The 25,938-nt window shown below is 37.2% G+C and overlaps 1 protein-coding gene across 1 annotated transcript in view; it reads left to right on the forward strand.

Moving 5' to 3' along the window:
* wdr43 (WD repeat domain 43) overlaps window positions 1-25,938 on the forward strand; it is an 86,237-nt gene that overhangs the window by 16,500 nt on the left and 43,799 nt on the right. Inside the window, exons 3-5 of the mRNA XM_073869448.1 lie at window positions 19,750-19,871; window positions 21,403-21,519; window positions 21,612-21,734. Coding sequence (XP_073725549.1) covers window positions 19,750-19,871; window positions 21,403-21,519; window positions 21,612-21,734 — 362 coding nt within the window. The remainder of the gene's footprint in view (window positions 1-19,749; window positions 19,872-21,402; window positions 21,520-21,611; window positions 21,735-25,938) is intronic.

Genomic DNA, 25,938 nt, shown 5'->3' on the forward strand with positions numbered 1-25,938 from the left:
TGTTTATGGTTGCAATAAGCCCTCAACCGGACAGACTGGAGTGATGAAATCATCTGAAAATCTTTTAATAATTTGAGTAGAAAATAATTAGAGAAGATATCCGGTGTTCTGTCGAAGTCTGTTCCCTCTATGTGTCTCTTATAGCATTTTTATCACGTTACGTTTATAATACATTTATTCAAGTTTTCATATTGTTTTCATTTTCTACTAGTATTTTCTAACTTCTGTATTAGCCTATGTCTTCTTCCTGTTTGATCTAAATTATGTTGTTTACTAATAAATACATAAACATCACACACACACACACACACACACACACACTCTAAAGTGTTAATAATATATAAACAGGCCAATACAAATTAATTTGTATGTATAATAGTTTTAGAACAAACGCATAGGCTAAAAATATAGGGAAGAAATTGAAAACAGGAAATGATGAAATATTTAATAAATGATATTATATCAGAATACATGATAGTATTGCTCTTATAAGTACTTCAGCGATTCATACTGTAAAAATAATTGATTTACCAATAAAGAACAATACATGTACATTACATACATGCACACATATCAGTAGCCAAGCCATTTAAACTTTTAATTTATTTAAAAAACAAACGTAACTTGGTGAAGAAGTTATAAGAAACTTACACTTAAGAGAAATATAGGGGAAACAGACTTCTACAGAACACTGGATACATAAAAATCACAGTTTAACGCTAAAGGGCTCGTCGTGCGTAAATAGTAAATAGTCGTGCGTAGGTCCTACGGCGTAGCAGCGACGGCGTAGGTTCCGCGTCGGTTTTCATTTATACTTTTGCGTCGTCGTCCGCGTCGACGTGCAAACACACACGCGACCGCTGGTAGGCAGTAGCCACGCGTGTAACCACAGTAGCAGCGTGACCGTCAGAGAAGAAGAAGCTTGGCAAGGTAACCCACAAACGAAGAAGAACTTGTTGTGTATGATTTGAAAAGACCAGCAATGATGGAAGTAAATAAACAGCGACTTTTGATGCACTTTGAGTTAAATCACTCAACTTGGCTCATCTTTGTTTTCACCTCACAAACGGAAATACCTATGACGCTGTTTTTTTACCTGACGGGAGGGGTTCTGGTGGACCAATCACAGCGCTTGCGGTCCGCGTAGATCTGACGCGTTGTTAATTTTTTTGTGAGGTACGCATCAGGCTACGCAGAGCTACGCACAGGCTACGGATAGTAGTGTTGGGCGATATGCCCTATTTTCAGATCGTCCTATCGTCAGCCTGTGAGATCGGCGATACACGATAGTATCGGGGCCGGGGCAGTAGTTTACAAATTTTTTTATTTGTTAATTTTTTACTTATGATAACAAGTCCCTTGATTGGTGGACAAAAAAAAGAACAAGAGCAACACCTTCATGACCGCAACCTTCTTAAAACTGATGCCATTAATGCGAGCGCGTCATTAAAACCCTAACCATGATTACTTAATAACTGTAAAAACATGCATCTGCACACACACGTGCGCACATACAAACAATTCAATGCATTGGTTTAGTGCTGTTGCAGAAGACTACACGTGTCAAGCAGTGGTGCTCTCATAAGGTGCCTTTTTAAACGCATCGGTCCAGCGGAACGCGATCATATTTTAAACACAATCATATATTAAACACGAGGGACGTGTTGCTACAACTCATTGAAATGCATATCATAAACAGGATTAATACCTAGTGATCTGACTTTGGACAGACCGCAGCTTTCTGCACGTACGCGAGAGTAAGAGAGAGGCGCTAATATGCAGCGGGTCATATTTTAAACAAAAAGTAAAGTTTGTCTCAGCTCGCATGAAACGCATTAAACTGAACAAATACATAAGGATTACTACTTTAGTTTATGTTTAGACTTCGGACAGACGCGAGAGCGCGTGCACGTGAGAGGGAGAAGCGCAGCTGCTCATGACGCGGCGCACTGGATTTAGTGGTAGAAGGAGACCAAGATGCGCGCATTAAGTGCAGGTACGTGCAAGAAGGAATTCTCTCTTTACAAGCTCTCCACGTAAAGTGAAGCCCACAAACCCTCATGTGAGGAAAAGCATGCAATGTGGGTGTTAATATAAAACTATGATGATCATAATAATAACTATCGTCATGACTATCGCCATGAAAGCCTGCCATTGGCGATATGTCTGAAGATCGTCGATACACGATACTATCGTCTATCGGCACAACCCTAACGGATAGCATACGCCGTAGCTACGGCGTAGAACCTACGCACGACTATAAATCGCCCTTAAAACACTTCACACCCCTATTGCAGAGCTGTCACTTTCTGCCACCAGTTGGGCTCCGCCCACAAAAAATGTCATCTGTTTGCAAACACGCAAAAGGTCTATTAAACAACATATTTAATGTTTGTATTGATGAAAGTGAATACGGTCGTTTCGCCGTCTCGCTCTCTCTCTTTCGCACCAAGATAATCCTCATAGGATTTTAACTCTTTCACCGACAACATTTTTAAAAAAAGTTGCCAGCCAGCGCCAGCGTTTTTCATGATTTTCACCAAAGTTTAATGCCTTCCAGAAAATGTTCTTCTTCAGATATATAAACATACAATATACCAAATGAAAGAACAGACCCTCTGCTTTCAAACAAAAAAAAACGTTTCATCCTACCTTGAGTAGTTCTTTTGTAATCAGCTTTTGAATATGGGTAGGTTTCTGCAAAAACACCACATTTTGAGCAAAAAGCAGAGATAATTCCATTTTTGTGACGGACTTTTCATAGAGTTCCCATTCAGAGCGATCTTTAAAACAGACACGGACATGCAGCAGCTTGTCAGAGGGCAATACTTCCGGGTTGTATAAGTTGCGGAAGTGCGCCACCTGGTGGATAAAAGCGGTATTGCGGAAAGACGGAAAATCTCGTCATTGGCGGGGAAGCGTTTTCTCTTAATTGACGAGATATCTCGTCAATGGCGGGGAAAGAGTTAATTGTCTTTCTAAAGGTAAAAGATAAGTTATAAGATTGTACTGTATGTGTTTGAGGGAATACAGACACACAGACAATTAAAGCACTTAAACTTGGAAAAAGTCAGATTTTCATTAGGGCTGGGTATTGGCAAGAGCCTCACAATACAATACATCGGCATCATACAATGTATCACGGTACGATACAATACGATGCATGCTGCAATACATTGCAATACTTTTTCTTTTTTTAGTCAAAAATGTAAAAAAAAATGGAGCTTAATTTTTAAAAAACTTTTTTCTTTTTTAAAGTTTAGGTGCTTCCACATACGGCTGGACAGTAATTCCATATCAATATATCTCGCAGTATATATATTTTCAATAACGGTTATATGGTTTCCGAACACATTTCCGATATTTCGATATACATTACAGCGTTCGGTGGCCGTTCGCATGTCATGTTTAAAAACATGTGTTAAACTCGGGTCAAAGCGTTTCTTTCTTCCAAAGCACGCCCCTGTGGCGGGTTTCGTAGCTAAGCAACCATGAGCTGCGTTTGGTAAGGAAAACACAATAGGTCAAATCATATTGTCATTATTTTGCGATCAACAAATCTGGTCGGGACTTTGTAGTGTTTGCTCGGATAAGAGCAGTCACCCAAAAATGCGAGAAGGAGTTGCGGGGTTGGTTCGTGTCAAGTCAAGGAATCATCTATGTGTGTGTGCATGGGTTGGGAGGGGGTCAGACCAGGTACAAATTAATAACTTTTATTTTCTTTCACAAGCAGCACACATAAACAACTTTCTGATAAAGTGACCAAAACTGTCTTTCAAGTGATGAACGAAGACAAAACTGACGATGCATTAATATATTTTTAAGGTAAAATGTAAGGCAACATTTGTTTAATTATTCCTCATAACATTTTAAAGCCACGATCTACAGAACATCACACAAAAAACATTTTGATAAATAAACCTAAAAATATATCAAAGGTGATCCTGCCTTGGAAACCTAATTCAGTGTTTTTATTTAATTTGGAGATTAAGGGCGTCAAAGCAGTCATGACAAAAAAAAAAAAACGACAAATGAGAAATGACAAATAATTTGTGATTGTTACTGCAAATGATAAAAACTAAGCTTTATATACAATTCATAAAAACACAGAAATTAATGATTTTATAGACACTGCGCGTTATTATTTAGCACAGAAATACCTGCTTGCTTTCACTTTGATCATCTCCATTCATTTTAGATACAGAAACAACTGATGATATTTATTTCATGGAATCTCTTTTCTATCATTTGAAAGTGAACACCGACCATAATATTAAATCACAAGAAAGACAGTCGTGTCAGGCATAAATATAGGTTTGGTGCAGATATTTTCCGTTTCATCACCGAAATTTAAATAAACGGCTTACCTGTTTTGTAGTTTAACTTTTGACAAGATAACCACTATGTTTTAAATACATTTTAAAAACGTATACCCATCGAAAACATCAGTTTTTTAATGTTTAGTTTGATGAACTTCTAAATATGAGACGAAGAGCACGTTCGGCTAAATTGCATGCGCAAGCATGGCCAGCACGCAATAGTGCAAAATCTATACAACGAAAAGCAATCCAAAATGTACAGACTTAAATTAGATCAGAATTTACATTTGTAATAAATATTTTTTTTTAATAAAATATGGTCAGAAGTAACAAAGTGCAGAACAAATGTGCAAAATGCCTCAAGTGCACGAAAACAAAACACAAGCCAAACAGATACATCAGATAACCCAGAGTGATTTATAAATAAAATAAAATAAACTAAAGAAATTATTAAAAGAATGAAAGTATAGCCAGAATTGCCAGCTTTTTCTTTTAAATGTAGAAACAAAGAGGCAATGGTTTCTTAACATAGGAACCTCTTATGGACGTGTAGCCCGGTCACAGGGGTTGCTGGATTTATTAACGCATTTTAAAAATATTTATTGAAAGCTGATACTTCACATATTATTTGCAGAATTATAATAATATGCTGTATATTAATATATTGGGAGAAAGCTGTTATATGTGAAATCAGATTTGTGCACCGTGCACCCATACGGCCAAAATGAAAGGATCCTCATTTCATAACGCATCTGCGACGATTCGACTGTGAGATTGGTAGTCGTATCAGGCTTCTCCTATCGATGCATCGAATCTTCGACTATTCGGGGTCACCCCTATTAATTTTGATACATTTGTATGTTTTAATATGTAGAGCAATTTATTTAATTTGGATAAATTTGTTTGTGTTTTATCAGACTTACCAATTGTTATAATTTATATTTATGCTGGTCAGTTATGAATAATAGGTAACATTGAACTGCTAGCAAAAACTTGAGAATTTGGTGGGGCAGAGGGGCCTCTCCCCCAGAGGTGGGTAGAGTACCCAAAATCTGTACTCAAGTAAAAGTACAAGTACTTATACAAAAATGTACTCAAGTAAAAGTAAAAGTAACAATCTAATTATTTACTTGAGTAAAAGTAAAAAAGTATTAGATGAAAAAACTACTCAAGTAGTTAGTTACTCGTTACTTCCGATCTGATTGAAAAGAAGCGTAAAATCCCTGAATTTCAGACTACTTGGAGGGCTTTCACAAACCTCTCCTTAAAAGTCTCATTGTTCTGCTTATATACTACTTATAAACCTAGGTTAAAGTAAAGCAGTCTATCTCAGTCCTCCAACATCACATAACGTGTCACATAACTGTTTTCTGACAGTTAACTGTGTATTTATTTTCAAGTTCACAACAAAATTTGGCTGCATCTGCCTTTAAACAAGCTTACAGTAAGAAAAAAAGAATGTGTGTGTCTGTTTGTTATCATGTTTTTATATGAATAGGTTATTTTCATTGCCATTAATGTGCAATTAATGAACATAAGGAGCTTATTAAAATGCTTATTTTAGAATTTCAAATGGAACTTATCTGTTTTTGCAAATCAACTCTACATTTATTATAATATATAAAACATGTTTCTTTAAAAACATACTTTATTCTTTTATTTTTATAAGTATATAGATTCTTTAGAAAGGAATTAAATAAAATACAATCCAGTTTTTATTCGTATGTATTTTCTACATTTAAGTAAGGTGTCCGGTTATGTGTAAGGGAGAACAGGTGAAAAGTACAATTTTTCAGAATTATTTTTTTTTAAGTTTTTTAAATTTTTAAAGATAATGTTTCAGACAGAGATATATTTTTGCTGTGGTCAGTAACTACCAATACCAGGTGGAATTTTGAACAAATGTAAAATGACTAGTATAATTTCACTTTGAACATAAGTGGTGAATTGTTACTTTTTTTAACACAACAAAACAATGTAGATTTTCGTGTTACACTTGTTTTTATTAACTATACATGACTATGACCTCTTTAATATGTAACTGCAAACATATTTTGTAATTTATCTTTGTAAAAAATAATGAAATTATATTTTCATTTTAAATTTCAGTTTTATCAAATGTTTCAAAAGCAACCAACAGTACAAACTTAAATTCAACAGTTTGAACAATATGAAAATTAAATAAAATAAAATTAGAATAATATAAATGGTACAAAAGTAAGTGTTACTTTCGTCCCGACAGGATCTCCTCACATTTAAACCCGATTTACTTTTATTTTGAAAAACTCTTGAGAAGTCAAACTTCAGGATGTGTTAGAGCACTAAATAACCTGAAGATTGATGAAACGAGAAACACAACGCGTTATAAGAAAACAATGACCGCTTTTGGAATTTACTTATGGTTGAAAACACCTTTCTGGATCTACACCCGGAAAATGGTGAGTAAATAACGCGATATTTGTCAGCTCTGTCAAGGGTTGCAAAGATGCTGAGTTTGGGATGCAAATGGTATCAGTCCTCTTAGAAAATCGCTTTGTTACTTTCGTCCAGCGTTACTTTTGCCCCGGTTCTCCCGTATTATTAATGCAAGACTTAACATGCTGTTCAATTTGTTTAGTTTTATGAGGAAATGATATTGAAATGTGCAGATGTGAACGTGTGTTGTTTTGTAAGGTTAGAGTAATTTTCATTGCTTGCACAAGAGCGCATATGACAAAAACAGTGCCTGAAATAATATTATAATAAGGCACTGCAGAAAGTGACACCTACCGCCGTGTTGTTTCATGTTGGAGCTTGAATTCCTGTATGCTGAGATGTCAGTTCGTTTTGGTGCACAAAGCATACATTGCATTATGAAACTATTCTTTTTGACCTTTTGTAGTGTAAACATAGACCAAACTTGAGGCCACGCGTGATCTGCCTCCAATAGCTTGCATAGGTCATCCTCCGCTTCAGTCATCTCCTTTTCATCTACGCGCGCTAAAGGGTGAAACGTAGCCACCCCTCGCAACGCACGCTGCCTCTCTAACGTCTCGCGAGACTTTCGAACAAGCCATATAAACTTAATAAAAATAAAATATATTCATTAATTATTTACCATTTGAAAGTAGCGTAGTAACGCCACCGAATGTAGCGAAGTAAAAGTACAGTTTTTTCATTAGAAATGTACTTGAGTAAGAGTAAAAAGTACCCATCCTTAAATTTACTCTAAAAGTACTAGTTACCCAAAAAAATTACTCAAGTAAATGTAACGAAGTAAATGTAATTCGTTACTACCCACCTCTGCTCTCCCCTAACAGATGTTATCTCACTCCAAACTTTTAAATAAAACCTGAGATCCCTGCATTCACCACAACAAACTTGGTCAGACATTTAAGTTCATCACCTGATAGAACACAATAAGTATCAAAAGTCTGTATGCAAAACAAGACCTTCAACCCTCACTCACTCACTCAACCATCCATGTCATGGTCTTATTTAACCACTTATGTTTGTATTGAATGTAGCCTACTGCACAGTTTCTGCTGTTAATTTTAGATGGTTACAGTTATTGTTTTCAATAGCCAAACCAAGTTTAGCCTGTTAAATACCAAATAAACATATTGTTTATGGATACTTTCATTCTTTCTTGTTTGTTGCTTGATAAGAAAAAAATCGGAAATCGGATTGGAATCGGCCAATTTGCTTGTTAAGAAAATCGGTATAAAAACCGGCCATGAAAAATCAAGATCGTGCATCCCTAAATTTAACCGCTAAAAGACGCTAAATTGAGCAATTTCCTGTACGCACATGTGGTTGAATATTTCCGGTCCAACTACGCCCTTCAAAGATCAGAACTCTTGATGTATAAACTTGAGAAAGAGTTACACTACTGTGTTTCATACTTTAGGCCATTTAAATACCTTTGGTGAATAAAGCACTAAAAACAACGCAATTTTTACTTCATGTGGAGCTGCATTCTTCACGAAGCGCTGTTTGGAATCCTCTGTCTATGTGTGTGCGTGTGTTTAAGTGCACTCAACAAATGTAGGCATGTCAGAATTACAGTTATGCCGCTTACATAATGTAGCCTTTTTTAATGTTTGATGACAAGATAGAGACTTAGGTAAAATTATGTAGACTAATAATTTAAAGGGGTGGTTCAATGGTATTTCAAGCATTCCTCAAGCTAAACGTAGGCAAAGTGTCAAAAAAGCAGTTGGGTGTGTTACATTAGTTTTTATTTCTGTATTTCTGTGCCGAATGCACTTCGCCAGGGTTCCTACAAGTTTCAGAAAGGTTTTTTCGATTACAGGTCCAGCTGACGCTTCAGGGGTTTCTATACGTATCACTTCTTTATATGGGCACTTCCCCTGGAAAACCCTGCCCACCCGTCAATCAGCGGGAGACCCTAGAACTTGTAAACATCATAAAGCTAATCTTACTTTTATAAATCTGATTAAACTAAAAAATCTTCGGAGATATAAAGGATGTAAAATACTGCTCTATAGGTACTCCAGAATAACATCAGAAATGCAGAAACAGCGTGTGTTACGTGAGCTTTAAGTTTGATGTCCTAATGATCAGCCTACTTATTTGTATGGCCCACAGCTGACATGGAACGTTATTAACCGGGTCAGGAACTTTATTTTTTGTTCTAACCGGTTCAGGAACATCAATTTTGGGGTTGAACCGAAAACTGAACACGTTAAAAAACTGTTTCTGTTCGGAACTAACCAATTGGGAAAAAATTCTGGTTCAAAGCCCTGCTTCTGAGACATTGGGCGAATAGCCGTTCAGGGCTCCAGACTGCCACCAAATGGGGGCATTTTGCCACCAAAATTTGAGAGTGTGATTTTGAATTTTACATCCAGTTGCACATGTGCGACCAGTAAATTTGACCTTTTTTTGTGATGTGACACTGAATTGGAAAACGGCTCATTGTACTTTCTGCATCTATCATTAAAGAATTTATTAGTAATACAGTGGAAATTAGTAGAAATGTGAATATTTGGATAGCTGGTTGATTTACAGTGTGTACCCCTAAATTTTCTGGTTGTGCCCTTAAAATTTTCAGTTCGTGGCCACTGTGCTCCTAGTAAAAAAAGTTAGTCTGGAGCCCTGCCGTTTATGACAGACAAATGGACAGCGTCAACTACAGCAGCGACGGAGGTCTTTTGATGCACACAGAGGGATTAGATTAGTTTTTTTGTATAAATATCAATACTAGAGATTGCAATATTGATACACTATCATGGGAAAAATATCACAATAGTTAGCTGTATCTATATTTTTGCACAGCCCTAAATTAAATTTTATGAAAATGTACAGAAATCAAATCAAATAGATATTCACACTTTATATTGTATTAAATTATATATACTTAATATTTTTTAGAGCAACAGAAGTTATTTTTTTTCTTTGTCCTGGGTTGTTTGTTTTACATTAATGACACAGACTTACGTAGGTTAATTGAGGTTGCGGTCTCTTTAAGATAAGCATGGACTGGTTTCTGCCTAATCTATACATAACCTTAAGACTTAAAAAATGTTCACTTGCTTTTTGAAACGCGTCTCTCCATGTGTGCACTTTTGAGTGCACTTAAGCGTGCGGAGCACGAATTCCAAAGGGCGCCGTACACTCTTAGAAATGAAATGTTGTATTTAATTAAGTAAGTTATGTCAACCGGTCCCATAAAACTTAGTTGCTTAAATGTAAAAGATAATATACAATTAATTGTAACATAATGTTTTAGGTAAATCACTCATAACTGTGTTAATTAAATGGTACATCATACACTTATTTTGAATAAATGTAAATTATTGTATTGAATTTAATGACGATAGCTTGAACTTAAGTCACTTTAAAGGCGGAGTCCACGATGTTTGAAAAACGCATTGGAAAAGGAGACGGGCCGACTACCAAAACACACTTATAGCCAATCAAATCAAATGCCGGTTTGCGTATGTGTGGGGCGGGTCTATCAACAGAAGGTCCAGATTCTATTGGGGTAGGGGCGTGTTTGTTTAGGTGATTTCAAATATCAACATTGGCTTTCCAACATCATGGACTCCGTCTTTAATTAACTTTATTCAACATTGAATAGACATCATGACTGACAAAATGTTTGAAAATATGTAAGCAAATTGTACATACAAATACAAAAGGTACCAATTAAATTTATGACACTAACATAAACCCACTTATAAAATTCAATTAGACCAATACAAATAAAAATTCAAAAGTATAAAACATGCAGTTTGTGTTTGAGGACCTAGTGGAGAGCTTGTTCCCATCTAATTCCATTAACACTTTCTGAAAAAAATTCGAAAGTGTATCGCAACTAGGGGTGTCACGATTTTCGAAATCCTCGATTCGATTACATTTTCACGATTCAATTCGATTCTCGATTTTTAAAGGATTTTTTTAAGACAAAAATATATGCCTTTATTATTATTATTATAGTTTCACATTAACATGCACATTGCGTGCTTTTCATCGCACGGGGGTTTGTGGGCTTTACTTTACGCGAGAGAGCTTGTAGAGAGAGAATTCCTTCTTGCACGCAGATAGACTTAATGCGTGCGTCTTATACTCCTATTATCTGAAATAAAACCGGTGCGTCATAATCAGCTGCGCTTCTCTCTGTCTCACGTGCACGTGCTCTCACATCTGTCCAAAGTCTAAACATAAACTAAAGTAATAATTAGGGATGCACCGAATATTCGGCCACCGAATGGCCCAAAAGTGGATTTTCGGTTTTCGGCCAAAAGACTTTTATCACCGAAAAAATACGGCCGAAATAATGTGATGACGCAAACAGAAACCGCGACCTGCACGTGCTTGTCTGAAGTAACATATCTGCGGTGTGGACTAGATTTCTCTCAAACCCGCGTCCGCCGAATTTCTGACCAGGATCTCCGCACCCTTTGAGTTTCACTCCCGCCCACGACCGTAATGTTTGTGTCCAAACCTGCGGATTTTCTCTGGGCATTTGTGTACAGTTTTCACAAGCTCCGACTATACATTCGTTCAGATTAACATCTAGAATAACAGACATTTAACATGATTGCTTTTAAAATTAGGGATGTGCACGAATGGTCAAATATTCGATCTGCAATAATAATTAGAATGGGGAAAAATTATATTCAAATGTTTTTAATCCGCCACCGCAGCATTACGGCTACTGCTCATTTAATCCTTTTTCACTTCACATGTACGGTCTTTTACAGACTTTAATATAAAATATACATGAAAATTAATATGTATGTATTTCTGATTGTTTTGGTAATTCAGATTGCAGACTCATTTAAGTGTTTAGAGCTTTAATGCCGGGTGTTAGACGTGCTTCTCCGCCGCTGCATCAGTATGGTTATAACGAACCCGATAACTGCAAATGCCATAACAGCAAACAATAGCTCCGTTTTGTGAAGTGTTGTTAAATTAAACTTTGCACCCTCAGCAATAATGTATCAAGCCAGCTTCTGTTATTTGTAACATAATTATAATATTAAATTCAGATATATTTGTTAGATCCGTTTGTTGTTCTCACTGGATAACCACAGAGCAGAGTTTTTCTGCAGCTGGCATTAATGAGAAAAACGGGTTTCACCGGAGAAGTTGGCTAAATATGATTTTCTTTCTAAACAAAAACATGTCAGACTAAATAAAGAAGATATTCATATTTGACTGAGCCTTCAATCCATTCGGGGTTTTAACGTGCATAAAAATGACATCATTTTTATCAGCATTTTGTAACATTAACGTTTAAACAAACCCACAACTAGCCCATCTCAGTTTTTAAATGTATACTGCATGGCAAACAAGCACCAAAGGATTAATTAAACAAGCAGTTTAACTTTTAACAACCTGATGTGTCACTAGTAGCCTACTCAACAGTTTTTCCAGATGGGAGGCAGATAGCCTATATAACTGAAGTTGGGTTTGTTTATGCCACATGCTGTTTGGCTTAATTTTCTTCTCAAATTGTGTTTGTTGACTCCATTTCTATTACACGCAAAAATACCATAAATGCAATGGTAGTACTAATAATTGGCATAATTTCTTTCGGTGTTTCGGCTTTTGGTTTTCGGCCTTGGTTTCCTCTTTTTCGGTTTTCAGTTTCGGTCAAGAATTTTCATTTCGGTGCATCCCTAGTAATAATCCTTACCTATTTGTTCAGTTTTATGCGTTTCATGCGAGCTGAAGCAAACCATCCCTTTTGCTTAAAATATAACCGGCTGCATCTTGGCGGCTCTCTTGTGCATATGCAGAGAGCTGCGCTCTGTCCGAAGGCAGATCACTAGGTAGTAATCCTGTTTATAATATGCATTTCAAGGAGTTGTAGCAATACATCCCTCGTGTTTAAAATATAAATCGCGTTCCGCTGGATGGATGTTTTTAAAGGCACTTCTGAGAGGTTTATTTTCCCTCGTTTGGCAAGCCGACCGGACGTGACATGGGGCGTGGCAGCATCGACGATCGCATTTTTTAATTCGAAGTTCGAGGTTGTAACTTAAAGGGGACAGAGAATGAAAAACCATTTTTACCTTGTATTTGTTGAATAATGGTAGTCTACCCATATTCACAAACATACAAAAAGTGCTAAACATGTTAAACATCTCAGTCTCAGAAATTACTCTTTTAGAAATTTTAGCCAGAAAACAGCCCAATCTGAAAAACTGATGCTTATGACATCACAGGCATCTAACTCCCCCTCTACTTTAAAATAATTGGCTAGATTTTTTGAGTGGAAGCAAAGTCAGCCAATCAGTAATGAGATTGCAAGTTAAGCCAGTAGGGGGAGCCAAATAGGTGCAAAACCAGTTGCTTAAAATCCCCCCACCCTAATAGAGCTATCTGAGAGAGGTTTTTAGGAAGCTTCTAAGGCATTACAGACCCAAACAAAATGTTTTTGTCTACATGTCACATCACAGAACAAGGAAAAATACTCCGTTCAATCATTCTATGTCACCTTTAATTTCGATCGATTTCGATTTAAAATCGAAATCGTGACACCCTTAATCGCAACTCCTTGGGATAACTCAAGTTTAAACAGTACATCAAGCCAAACAGGACTGCACATCTGTTTGTGATCTCTCTTAGGTCTCGCAACACCGTGCAGCCTTCAATGACGACGCAAACATCCTCAGGTGGATCTGTAGTATCTGCTCCATCATGTCAAACAATGTAGACACCCAAAGCCACTCTCTCCATTTCTGTCATTCGATCGATACCAATATCCTCAATAGCCTATGACAAAGAAAAGACCCATTATTAATTACGCATCATTAGTAACAAACCCAAAATATGTTAAGTCTACAATTAGAGAACACAATACTCATTCCCAAGAAGTATATTTGCTTATTATTTTGCCTGTCTGTTTGAATAAGGCAGATTGTTTATTTGACTTAACTTTACATAATGTTATAATGTGGAAATTGTTGGCCATTATGTATTTGGATGATTAATCCAATTAAGCATCATATTCAAATTTCTTTGAAAATTAGATATATTGCCAACATAGGCAAGTGGTTCTCAATTCCGGTACATGAATAATAATTAGTAATAATAATAATAATTAATAGTTTTAAGTGCTTTCCGAGTTTTGAATCAGCATGGGCATTCATAGTATGTGCATGGATATCTGGAGTGTCCTTGGCCATAATGGCCATGGTTCATTTATAGTGTTTTAGTAATTGGTACCTTGTAGATTCACTTTCAGAACACTGTTTACACCTCCACATTCAGAGCCTAAAAAACATGAAAGTGTTAATGATACAGGGTCCCTTCCAAATCTACAACAATTATATTTTGAGCCACTGGCTCTTCTCATGGTGAGTTCACAGTGCATGGGCGCCTTGATGCCTGGTTCAGATTACACGATTTTGCTTGATCCGTTAGATGTAGGGTCTTGCAGAGACGTGTTTCAGGACGCAAGATTCGATCGTTTCATCTTGTGTCATAGAAGGCGACAACCTACGTCGCATCTGTGATGCTTCAGATGCAGACAAAAAGACTAGGTTTCATTTTTTTCTGTCCTCCACAACGAGTTCTGTCAAGAGTGAGTGAGTGACAGTGTGTGTGCAAGTGAGCAAGTGTGTGTACGAGTGAGTTAGCAACAGCAAATGTGAGTGTGCACGAGTGAGCAAGTGTGTGTGCGGTAAGCGAGCAAGTGCGTGCGTGCGTGTGTGTGAGCGAGCGACAGTGAGTCTGCGAAGAGTGTGTGTGTGTGTGTGAGTGACAGTGAGTGCACGCATGAGTGAGTGAGAGTGAGCAACTGTGTGTGTGTGTGTGTGTGTGTGTGCGCGCTAAGATCGGTTCTTTTTTATGACTTTGCAACATCCACAAAGGAAAGCACATGTCTCATGAACATCTCACGTTTTATATATTTTTATTCTGCTATTTATTCCATTCAATTTATGACGCATTAAAGGCAGAATAGGCAGGAATTATCTAAAAAAACTTTTTTACAAATTTGTTTAAACTGACTTTATATATCAATACATAAGTAAAATGTAAGTACTCTGAAAAAGAGAGTATGGGAATCGAGTGTCTGTATACCTCTCAGCACTGTTTTAAACACAGCTAACTTTTCCATTCACTCCACCCCCTCCCTTCTGGGTTTCTTCTTAAGCCACGCCCCCAAAACACATGAACGCGCGAATTACCTCAGACAAGCGGAGAGGAAGGAGCGCGGTGCATGTAATAACATCAAGTCACAATCACATGTAATAATACACCTAACTTTATCACTAGGAATATAAACAGATGGCTTTTATAAACGGATGGCTTTTAGTACTCACTCAGCCAGTGTTTTGCATGGAAGAGTTTCTGTGATGAAAGCATTGTTGACTCTGACGAGGACTACACTCCGCAGACAATACCGCTACCGCATCATCGACTCGAGGAAAAGCCACGCGATATTTCCTCTCGTTTGATTGCTTCATTTATTCCTTTTTTGCCTTCGCTGACTCGATATGCAGGTACTGTAAGATGTGAATGCAGTTTCTGTGAGTTGTGAATGCTATTTCTCTGCTGTACTATTGCTCTTCGTATTGCCTCGTGCACGTTCAAATCAATCGGGTGTGCGCATGTCTGGGCAGATCCCATAGCAACGGGTGGAGCCATGGTCGCGAGAGAGAGTGATATTTGAGCAAGCTAATCATATGTTTCGTCCCGGATGGAAATAATTAGCTGTGTTTAACACAGTCGTGAGAGGTCCACAGACACTCGAGTTTTGTGCTCTCTTTTTTAGAGTACTTGCATTTTGATTGTGCGTTTGTATATAAAGACAGTTTAGACAAACTTGTAAAAAAGTTTTTTAGATAATTCCTGCCTACCCTGCCTTTAATCACGCGTGGCAGTGAAGTTATTTATAGTTTTTTCGCTAACACGTATTTAACAAGCTACTCACAGTACAACACGGCTCAGCCCAGTGTATCAGCCATGGCGTTGCGATAGTTTTTTAAAATGAGATCTTGGTAACTTTTTTAACTTAAAAAAACTGTCTAGAAATCATTCGGATGGTTAAACAATCTGTTCTATCAATCGTGTTTTTGTATAACTCCGTTATACCCCATCACAAAAAAACCATCATCTCTTGTAACAAGTGTACAATTGTAAAATATATTACTAAAAAAAAGTTACTTACCAAATAGTTTATGGATGACAGCAGATTCAAAGTTGTACGCAGACAGTTGGAAAATGTCATCACTGTCTCATCTTCTCTGCATGTGCAATTACTACGGAAAGCGATTTGGGACAATCTTCAACCGCTAGTAGGTTTAAAGTGATCTGGTTACATTGGTTTTAATCTGTTACATTTTGTAGACTTAAAATGTTATACTTTTTATTTAATGCAATGAAACTTGCTTATTTTTACTGTATAAACATAATACTTTTAGTAATTTTACCATAAAACCAGTATTTAAATTTAACTACACGCATGCTTCATTTCTAAGAGTGTATAAACGTTGCTCATCATAAAAGTTTACATTGTTTTTCAGTGCTCTATTTGCCAAATGTATTTTAATGGACTACAGTATGAGACACAGTAGCGCAACTTTCTCTCTAAAGTTTACACATCGAGTTCTGGGGTCTCATTTATAAAACTGTGTGTAGGATCCATTCAAAAAGTCTACGTACGCACAAAAGCCAAATATGGCAAACGCCAAAAAATATTAAGAATTATAAAACAAAGCAATGTTCCCTTTATAAATCACAGATCACCTGCAAGTGTATGTACATGAGTCATCCTCATATCCCACCCTGCAAGCCAATTCTCCCATCAAGTTTGTTTTTATAGATCACAACCTTTGCGTAGGAACTGCTTTATAAATGGGACCACTGATCTTTGAAGGGCATAGATGATCACGTCTGACTGGAGCTGGACTAGACACATTCAACCGCACATGCGTCTGTACGTACAGAAAGCTGCTCATTTTAGCACCTTTTTGCGGTTAAATTATTTAAAGTAGTAGTCCACTTTAAAGATTGGGTCCATTGACTTTACATAGTAGAAAAAAACTATGGTAAGTCAATGGGCCCCATCTATAAAGTGGACTACTCCTTTAAAATAATTTGAAAGTTAACATTCGCAAGCTTTTGAAACACTTGCAAATGGTAAACTTAACCTATTTAAATGTGTATATTAATAAGCGAATTGCATGTGAGTTGAACTGTGGGTCGTGATCCATACGGATTACGGATCAACTGTGATCCGTCGCAGCACTTCATCTTTGTAATATAGAAAAAGTGAGATCATCAGGGGAGCGTGTGAAAGCCGCAATTACACTTGCTCTAACAGCAGCTTATTTGATCAGAAAAAGCTAATATGGTAACATTTCTTCAGAGGAATTGCTGAAATGTATTAATTTACTGATGTTTTTATTAGTACTACAGCTGGTAATGGTCTTTGAGATGGGACATGGCATTGCCAAGTTCTTTTAATCGGAGACTTGTGGAAAGCGGCAAAACGTGGTTGGTTTCACATGGCACTTCGCAAAGGCATGTCACATGATCTGTAGATCCAAATAAAGAGAAAAGGATGCTGTATTCTATTGCTCTATTCGCCAAGTGTATTTTAATTGGCCACACGGAGACACAATTGTGCAACTTTCTCTAGAGTTTATACATCGATCAAATAGATAATAAGCTGTTTTAATCATCTACAGTTACTGGTAATCTTACAACCTCTCTTGAGTCATTCTCTGAGATGGGTGCCTTTTGGGTCATACTTTTTTTAGAATATATACCTTAAATATTTATATTTTTGTTCATTTCATGTGATAGTGGATTAGTCAAACCTTTAAGAAAATACATTTTCCCACCTCAGGCATGAAATTCTAATCAATATTGAGTGTTTTTTCCACTTGGACTTGGACCCTGTTTAAATATTTAAAAAGATTTTCAAGTAAATTCTTGTAGAAGCTTTTCAATGAGATGTCCCTTGTTTGATATCATTTATTGCATGTAGAATTTTTTTAATACTCACCATTTGAATACCAAATCAGGTCATGAAAACTGTATCTAACATTGGTCTTCATATCTTATCACAAAATATGCATTAACATTAGAATTTAATCAGGCTTTCATATTTTTTCAGACTGTCCTGTAAATTCTGCACACAGCAAAACAAACATTGACCTAATTTGTCGTTTTATCACCAAAATATTAATAAAAATTATCAAATAACAGGGTTGAACTCAGCATAACGGGGTTAAAAATGATAACAGGGTTGAAGTGATGATCATTATTTAATATAGCATGGATTTCTTACCTGTAAAATTAATGATATCACATTCAATAAAATTGTATTTTATTAAAGTTGGCAAACACAAACAAACATTTTAATAAGTATTTAACATTAAATCAAAAGAATTAAGGATTAATTGATCAAAAACATCAATCGATCTTTCAATTTGGTTTTATTGAACATAAAATACCATAATCGATTATTTCTAACAGGTCACATAACAATATAACAAGTCTACAATTGAGTACTCTACTAAAAAGTGTCAAATTTTCAACCCCGTCACAACAATTCAACCCTGTTATAATAAAAATGTGACAGGGTTGAATGTGACGGGGTTGAAGTTTTTGCCTAACAGTAGCTGTAACTCCGTACTTAACTAAGACAGTAGCATCACATGGCATTTAGGAAATCATACAAGTTTAATGTTTTGCAAAACTATTATTTAATTTTTCTTAAACCATTGTTTACTATCATTTAGTAATACAACAGAGTTGAAATGTTGAGCCTGACAATCTTAATCTGACAGTGAAAAGCATGAAATAAATGTAAGAAAAGATTCTGACACTTGCCTTTCTTTGCAGCATGTTCTTCAAGAGACTTGTGTGATATCACTTTCTGGGTGTGATGCCACAGGGATTGATCCGTTATTTTTTTAGGGGGGTAAATAGTATGGCGTGACGGGGTTGAAAACAAACTGGAGGACGTGTATAAATATTGCAATTTCATATATAATTAATGCATTTTTATATACATATGTATATTTTAGTTAAAGTAAACCCACGTATGATTAAATTAGGAGTAACTATTTTGCATTAATTGCAGTTTTTATTTGTTTGATATTCAATGAAAATGTAATGATGGTTAGTGAGGACATGCAAGTCTGCTTGTTGTCTACTACTTAGGCAACCCATATCTATAAATTAAAATAAAATAAAAGCATTTTTTGTTGCATTATAATGCAAAGGCACCTGGTTCTATTAATTGACAGCGTTAAAATGCATTTTGTGATTTCCTTTAATTAAAAATCTTTGAAGTAAGTTTGGGGGACTTAAAGGGCACCCAATTCAGAGAATCACCCTCTTACTGGTAAATTGGAAGCACTGATTTACTAAAAAGGTAATGTTCACACATGACCTATTAACTGCAATTTACCAGTATGTGTGAGGGATTATTGGCTGAATACCTCAAGCATCTGACAGAAATTGAAGTTTCTTACCATATTTGGAAAATCGGCTCCCAATACAATACTGGCACGAGTTAATGTTGTCTCTACTACCTGATTAATATGTGCCCGAATCTGATAAGATAAAATTTGTTAATATTCAATAAAAGAAGCTACAGTAGCATGCAGCAAGTCTAAGTTTGACACGAGCCATGGCAAATGAGATAACCAGCGGTGTTAGAACTAAATACTTAAATAAATTGGTCTGTGATCTGAATGGCAAAACAAATTATTTGTCATGTATATTTTACACTGAAATCTGTAAAAGACAGTGCAAATAAAGTGAAAAGATGAAAGTGTAAAAATGCTATTCGAATAGCATTTTCTTTATGAATAATTACATCCCTATTTTAAACCCCTGTGCACTTTGAGCTTCTTAAAGAAAGCACAGGAAGTTAGAAATGTTTGTTGGAACTGTTGTCTAAGAGTGATTTCAGATCATGGGTGAAATAATGTTGATGCTGTCTTGTTAGAATGGAGGACACAGTGGGCCAGTAAACAGTGTGCAGTGGCATCCAGATGACTCTTTGTTGTACAGTGGCTCAGATGACACCCACATTGCTGAGTGGGACCTGCAGACAGGAAAAGTTTGTTGGTGAGTTTTCAATCAATATAGGATTTCTTTTACTGATGCCTAAAGGTTTTTTAACCTCTGACTCTGCATACACTCTTAGGGCGCAGTCACACCAAAAGCGCTTTAAACGCTTGCAAACGCAAGGCGCGACGCACTGCCTTTTTTAAAAAAAGAGCAGTGCGGCGCGGCTTTTCATATTGCTAAGCAACCACCGAGTCAGCTGTCTTGTCAATCAAATATTGAAGCGTGAGCGCTCTTTTGCTGTTAACTGTCATATTAGCAGAAACTTTAAAAAGAGGACGCTTGCTCTGACCTTGTTTGAGGGTGAGAGGTGCACAAACACGCAGGAGAGAGTGAGCGAGTGGAGTCCGGTTCTTCAAAGCAACTGTAAACTTCCCTCACCACAACGTAAGGCCCGCCTCTCCCCTCATTCGATTGGACAATGGAAGACGCGAATGACGTCAGGCGCTTTCTCCGCTCTCAGCGCTCCTTCAACTGCCATAAACGCTTTTGGTGTGACTGAGCCCTAGGCTTGCCGCGATAGTCGGTGAAACGGTGATAACCGGTGCTTCAGCCTCTCACCGGTTATATCACTTGCCCACCGCGACACCGTCTTTCACCGTCGTTTTGATATTTTCGTGTAATTAAATCATTTAGTTTCGTTAGAGAGAGCAAACACTTACAACTGAATGTGTCTGTTGTCTGAATTCGGCGGGGCTGAACGCGCGTCACGTCACAGAGCAGCCGCAGGTGTCAGGTTTAATTTATTTCTGTCAGAGTTTGCAAGGCGAGCTGACTGACCAGATGATGACAGAAGCCGCGTGCTTTGCTTGTTTTTGTTATAATATACATATATGATGTTTAATATAAGCGAGATCGTTTTGTTGTTGTGTTTTTCATCAAGAAAAATATTAAACCCATCATTCAAGCAGCGCTTTTATGGAGAAATAGCCGGTTGCTCTGCTTGGGACTTGCGGGTTCTGTGAGAATTACCTGCGCACATTGACTCAAGCACTTAAGTAAACCAGCTGTTGCACTCACATTGCACGCAAATTCATAGGCGATTTAACGCAGCTTACGCAAGCGATGCATTTAAACAGTTGCGTAATTCAAAAGTGAAAGTAAAATGTGCACGTCTGCATGCGCATTTATAAGCCCCTCCCACTCGGTGATACCGGGATCACCGAGTTTGTGACGCGCTGATTAACCGGTGGGAAAATTAGGTCACCGCGGCAACCCTACTGAGCCCTTAGAATGGATGTTTTAAAATCAACACAATCAGTGTTAGTTTAGAGACGACCCACTTAATGCATTGTCCCAGTGATACACATATCCAAAGAAAGCCTTAAATGTCTACTTTTAAACAAGCTTATTAACTTATAAGTTAAAAATATAACCATTTCTGGTTGGTCCGTTCTGTTAAAGAACCTCTTCAACTAGGAATAAAAACTTGTTTGCTTAATGTAATGAATGCTATTAAAATGTAGTTTTGTCTGGGGGTGGATCTGAATAATAAAGTTTTGTATCCGATTTATGAACTCTGTGTCTTCAGTAAATGGAAAGCGGACCGATCGGCTGTCAGTAGCTTGTGTGTGAGTCCAGATGGAAAGCTACTGCTTTCTGCAGGAATGACCATTAAGATGTGGAACCTGGAGACTAAGGAAGTATACAGAGTGAGTCTGGCCTCTTTCACCTTCTTGCTGTCAGGCACTTTTTTTATTAATGTTCAAATTTACCAATATAATCAATTTGTTCGATTTGCAGAAAGTTTACAGGTCATTCTACCATGGTTACGACTCTGGCCTTTGCCACAACACGACCCCCGGACAGCAATGGACTGTACTTCCTGTCTGGTGCAGCTTATGATAGGCTCCTGAGTGTGTGGTATGTAACGGTGTTTCTAACTCTTGACTTTATTCAGAAATAAATAGGGATGTGCATTTTTGTCATTTTTTCATTTCAATTAATCCATAGGTCTGAGAAATGAGTACTCGATAAACTGGGGGCGGGGCAATCAAGGGGGCAGGATGTATGGGTCATGGTGAAAATGAAAATATTTTTATTAAAAACACTTAATTTTGAAGAAACTATGACAAACAATGAACACGTACTAGATTATTAACGAATTAAATGTTTTTAACAGAAACCTCTACCAGGAAAAGCTCAGTGATTTAGTCAAACTAAGGGTTAATATACCTAAACTGAAGCGCTTTCTATTATGATGCACTCTACATAATATTAAGCCTTATATACAACATAAATGTATTATACAACATGCATATCTGCACAAAATGCAAGCCTTAAAGGAACAGTATGTAAGAAATTTATATCAATTAATCATAAAATGGCTCTGAAATATCACTAGACATTAAGAAATAATTTTCATTTTAAATACTTATATCACTGTCAACAGTGGTCCGGCCAAGATATTGCCAAAAAGTGGCAATTTAAATTTAAAAAGTGGAGTTGCAGCCCTCAACTGATGTTTATGTTGACATGTTGTGTTCGCCACCTTCCTTCTATCTACCAATCACAAAGTCAGTAGTGTTTCGGTGTACAGGTGGCCAACTCTGTTCTAGTTACTACAGCTGCAGCTACGAACGTGTTAGATAAAAAATGTCTTATGTAGGGGTGGGCGATAAACCGGTAGACATAATTAACCGGTAGAAATTTGTCAACCGGTAGAGATTTTGTACTATCGTTTCTATCGAGGTTACGTGCCCATGTCACGCTCCTATGCGTGTGGTCGCGAAAACGTAACGTTTGTACATGTATTTAAGCACTGCAGTTTAAAAAAAAATTATTTTAAGCCATTGAAACAGACAACAGATCTGTATGCGTGCGTTCTTTCTGTGTGTCAAGAGCGGACAAGTCGCGCAACCGCTGCTCTTTCTGTCTGTGAGGAGCGCGCAAGTCGCGCGGCCGCTGCTCATTAAGCTCGTTAGCATTTTTCACGCTGGCCTTAAATAGACATATGCGTCAAAATTCCCGTCTTTGCAAGCATCCTCATAAACACGACCAGTTAGGTCTTAAGAGAAAGTAAACAGCTAAAAGAGAAAGCGCATGTGTAACAGTGTATTGGATCCGGACTTTGGTCTTAAAGGGGAAGTTACCTAATTTTGCTCCTGTCTGTCACTCGTGTTAATCAAACAGCACTGAGAGAAAATCTCTCACTGCTCCTGATTAAATCACTTTTCTACCTTAAATAAAAATATATATAGGCCTATACATACATGCATAATTATTTATTATCATTCTTATATCATTGACTGTTTATCTTCAGAGAGCTTGATTTTTGTTTGTTTTTATCTTCTTTCTATGCTTTTTGTGAGAATTATGAACATTTCTATGGTATTAAAGATTTAAACCTTATTAAAACATTAAAAAAAACTCTACCGTGATACATATCGTTATCATGATATAAAATTAATCCTATCGTGATAGAAGATTTTGGTCATATCGCCCACCCCTAGTCTTATGTTATGAATTCGAAATACGTTGTGACAAAGTCTGAAATAAAACAAGGATTTGTATAGGAGATGCCTTTGAAAGAATTTGAATCTGCCCTGATCGCGTAACTTTTTGCCTTCTCAATAGTAGAATCTTGCTGCGTGCACAATTATTAAAAAACAATATGGATTATATATGGATTATTTTATACAAAGTATGATGGAATATCAATATTTCTCATATGTAATATGTTTGTGGACACAAACTGCAAATGGATGTTATAATGTGAACGTTTGGCATCGAGATTGCCCTGATCGCATAACGATATGCCTTCTCCGTAGTAGAATCGCGCTGCGTGCACAATTATTGAAACAATATGGATTAAAGATTATTTTATACAAAATCCGATGGAATATCAATATTTCTCATATGTAATATGTTTGTGGACAAAAACAGCATATATTGTGAACGTTTGGCATTGAGCAGCGCGAGTCTGGAGTTAACGTTATGGACCTGCTGTTTCATAATAAAAGGTATCATGTAGAGCCCGACCGATTTATCGTTTTGCCGATTTTATCGGCCGATATGAGCATGTCGCAGATATATCTGTATCGGCGTATAAGCCGCAGATATGTGCCGATATGAACGTTTGTTACAGAACACATTAAATGCATTTGAAAGATGTAAGTACTTGTTTGTCCAGCAGAGTGCGCCATACTGGTTGCTAATGGTGACCCAGATCACTCACTGTAGTGACACCAGCCAATCCCCCACCCCCTTCACCTCAGTCAGTCTCTCAGTTCAGGTGGCATGGAAGCAGTCACGCAGTGTCTTCTTCACAACATTTTTACACCTGGTATTAAGACGCGCTTTGGTCGATTGGATTATAAATGGACAAGAGAGACGCATTCCCGCTTACATTTGGTGTTTTTAATCCGTCTCTTTGTCGACTTGCGAGTTAAAACGCAAGCAGGAGAAATGACGCGAGACGGAGAAATGACACGTTTAAACTACGCGCAGCCGTGCACTTATATATCACTATATGGGATTACTGCTGCTTGTGTTGTTAGTTAACATGCTAATTTCAGAGCAATTGATTCAATAAGCTCGCGCAACTTTACACCCTTGCTAAATAAAAGAGGCGGAGCGAAGACGCTTTAGTTTTATAAAAGTTTAAAGTTTGCACGGAACCCTGGGTTTGTGTTATAAAAACGTTGTGCACAACATTAAACGTAGCGTACATTAGTATGTGCTCCGTCAAGCATTGTCTTCGTAACTGAGTGGCTTACTAATTTGTGAAGTACACAACTTACTGTAAAGCCAAAATTAATCAATGACTTCATAAGTTTCTCTTTATAACGTTAGTCTCGTCAAAACTGCAAATGATGCAAGTTTTATGTCTTTTGTTCTCTTTGTGTTTTAAAGTTATTTATAATAAGTCAAGTTTACTGTTTAGTGCACTGATATCCAACTAATTTTGGATAATAAAGTTAATTGTTAACTTCTTGCCTATAGTACATATCTTTGTCACATCAATATAAGTGTTGGATCACCACATTTGTGGGTGATCACCACATTTGTGAGTGATCATTGCATTGCATTGTATTTATTCATATACAGTATATTATGTTAAAGTATATAGTGTATTCTAGGGGTGGAACAATACATGTATTCGTTTCGAACCGAATTGGTACGGGGGTCACGGTTCGGTGCATGAATTTAAACGGAGAATACACGGTATGAAAACAAAAAAAACTTGCGTGCAAAATAATTAGTGTAATGCGGAACTACTGTTAGATACGCGGGTTCTTTATGGTCAGCTAATCTGTTGCCCCGCTTTAGCTCTGAAGCTCTGATTGGCGCCAATGCAGCCGAGCTCCGCCTATGTATGCGCTCTATCAGAGCCCGTCTAGATTCTCTGGCACTCTGCATTTTTTTGTCACGTCGACGCCGGTCCAGTCAGTGAATGAGCAGCCGACAGCGAGTATGGCAAGTGGTGGGCCACAAGAGTTCATTTTTGTTTTGCTTTTCCCTCCATTGTACCGAAAGTGAATCGAACCGTGGCGCCTGAACCGAGTTACGAACCGAACCGGGACTTATGTGTACCGTTCCACCCCTAGTGTATTCTATGTACAGTACTGTAGTATAATATACTGTAGTACATACTGAACTATAATATACACATAAAGAATATCGGGCGATATATCGTTATCGGTCTTTTTTTACTCCCTAATATCTGTATCGGCATCGGCCCGAGAAAACGCATATCGGTCGGGCTCTAGATCATGTCATTTTATGAATAAACAATTCAGATATGACCTCGTTGCATTAAATGTGTTATTAGTTATTTTGCTAGAGCATTTATTTTATGAAACAGCACTTCGAAATGACATCTCAACCCTTTGTAATGATATATATGGCATGACAAGTTTAATACCCTTCTTCATCAATATGATACATTGTAAACTTAATAGTTTGTAAACAAAGACTCGTCGGTCCCACCAGCGTGGCTTAAAGGGTTTAAAAAAAAAAACTTGTGTAGGACTCGTCACTTGCCATTGGAAGCTTCTTGTAGCAACCAGTACATTCCGTTGGATCCTGCAGCCTATACTATCTGGCAACCTCGAGTCAGGTGGGA

This window comes from Misgurnus anguillicaudatus, chromosome 7 (assembly GCF_027580225.2).
Source record: "Misgurnus anguillicaudatus chromosome 7, ASM2758022v2, whole genome shotgun sequence".
Taxonomy (NCBI): Eukaryota; Metazoa; Chordata; class Actinopteri; order Cypriniformes; family Cobitidae; genus Misgurnus; species Misgurnus anguillicaudatus.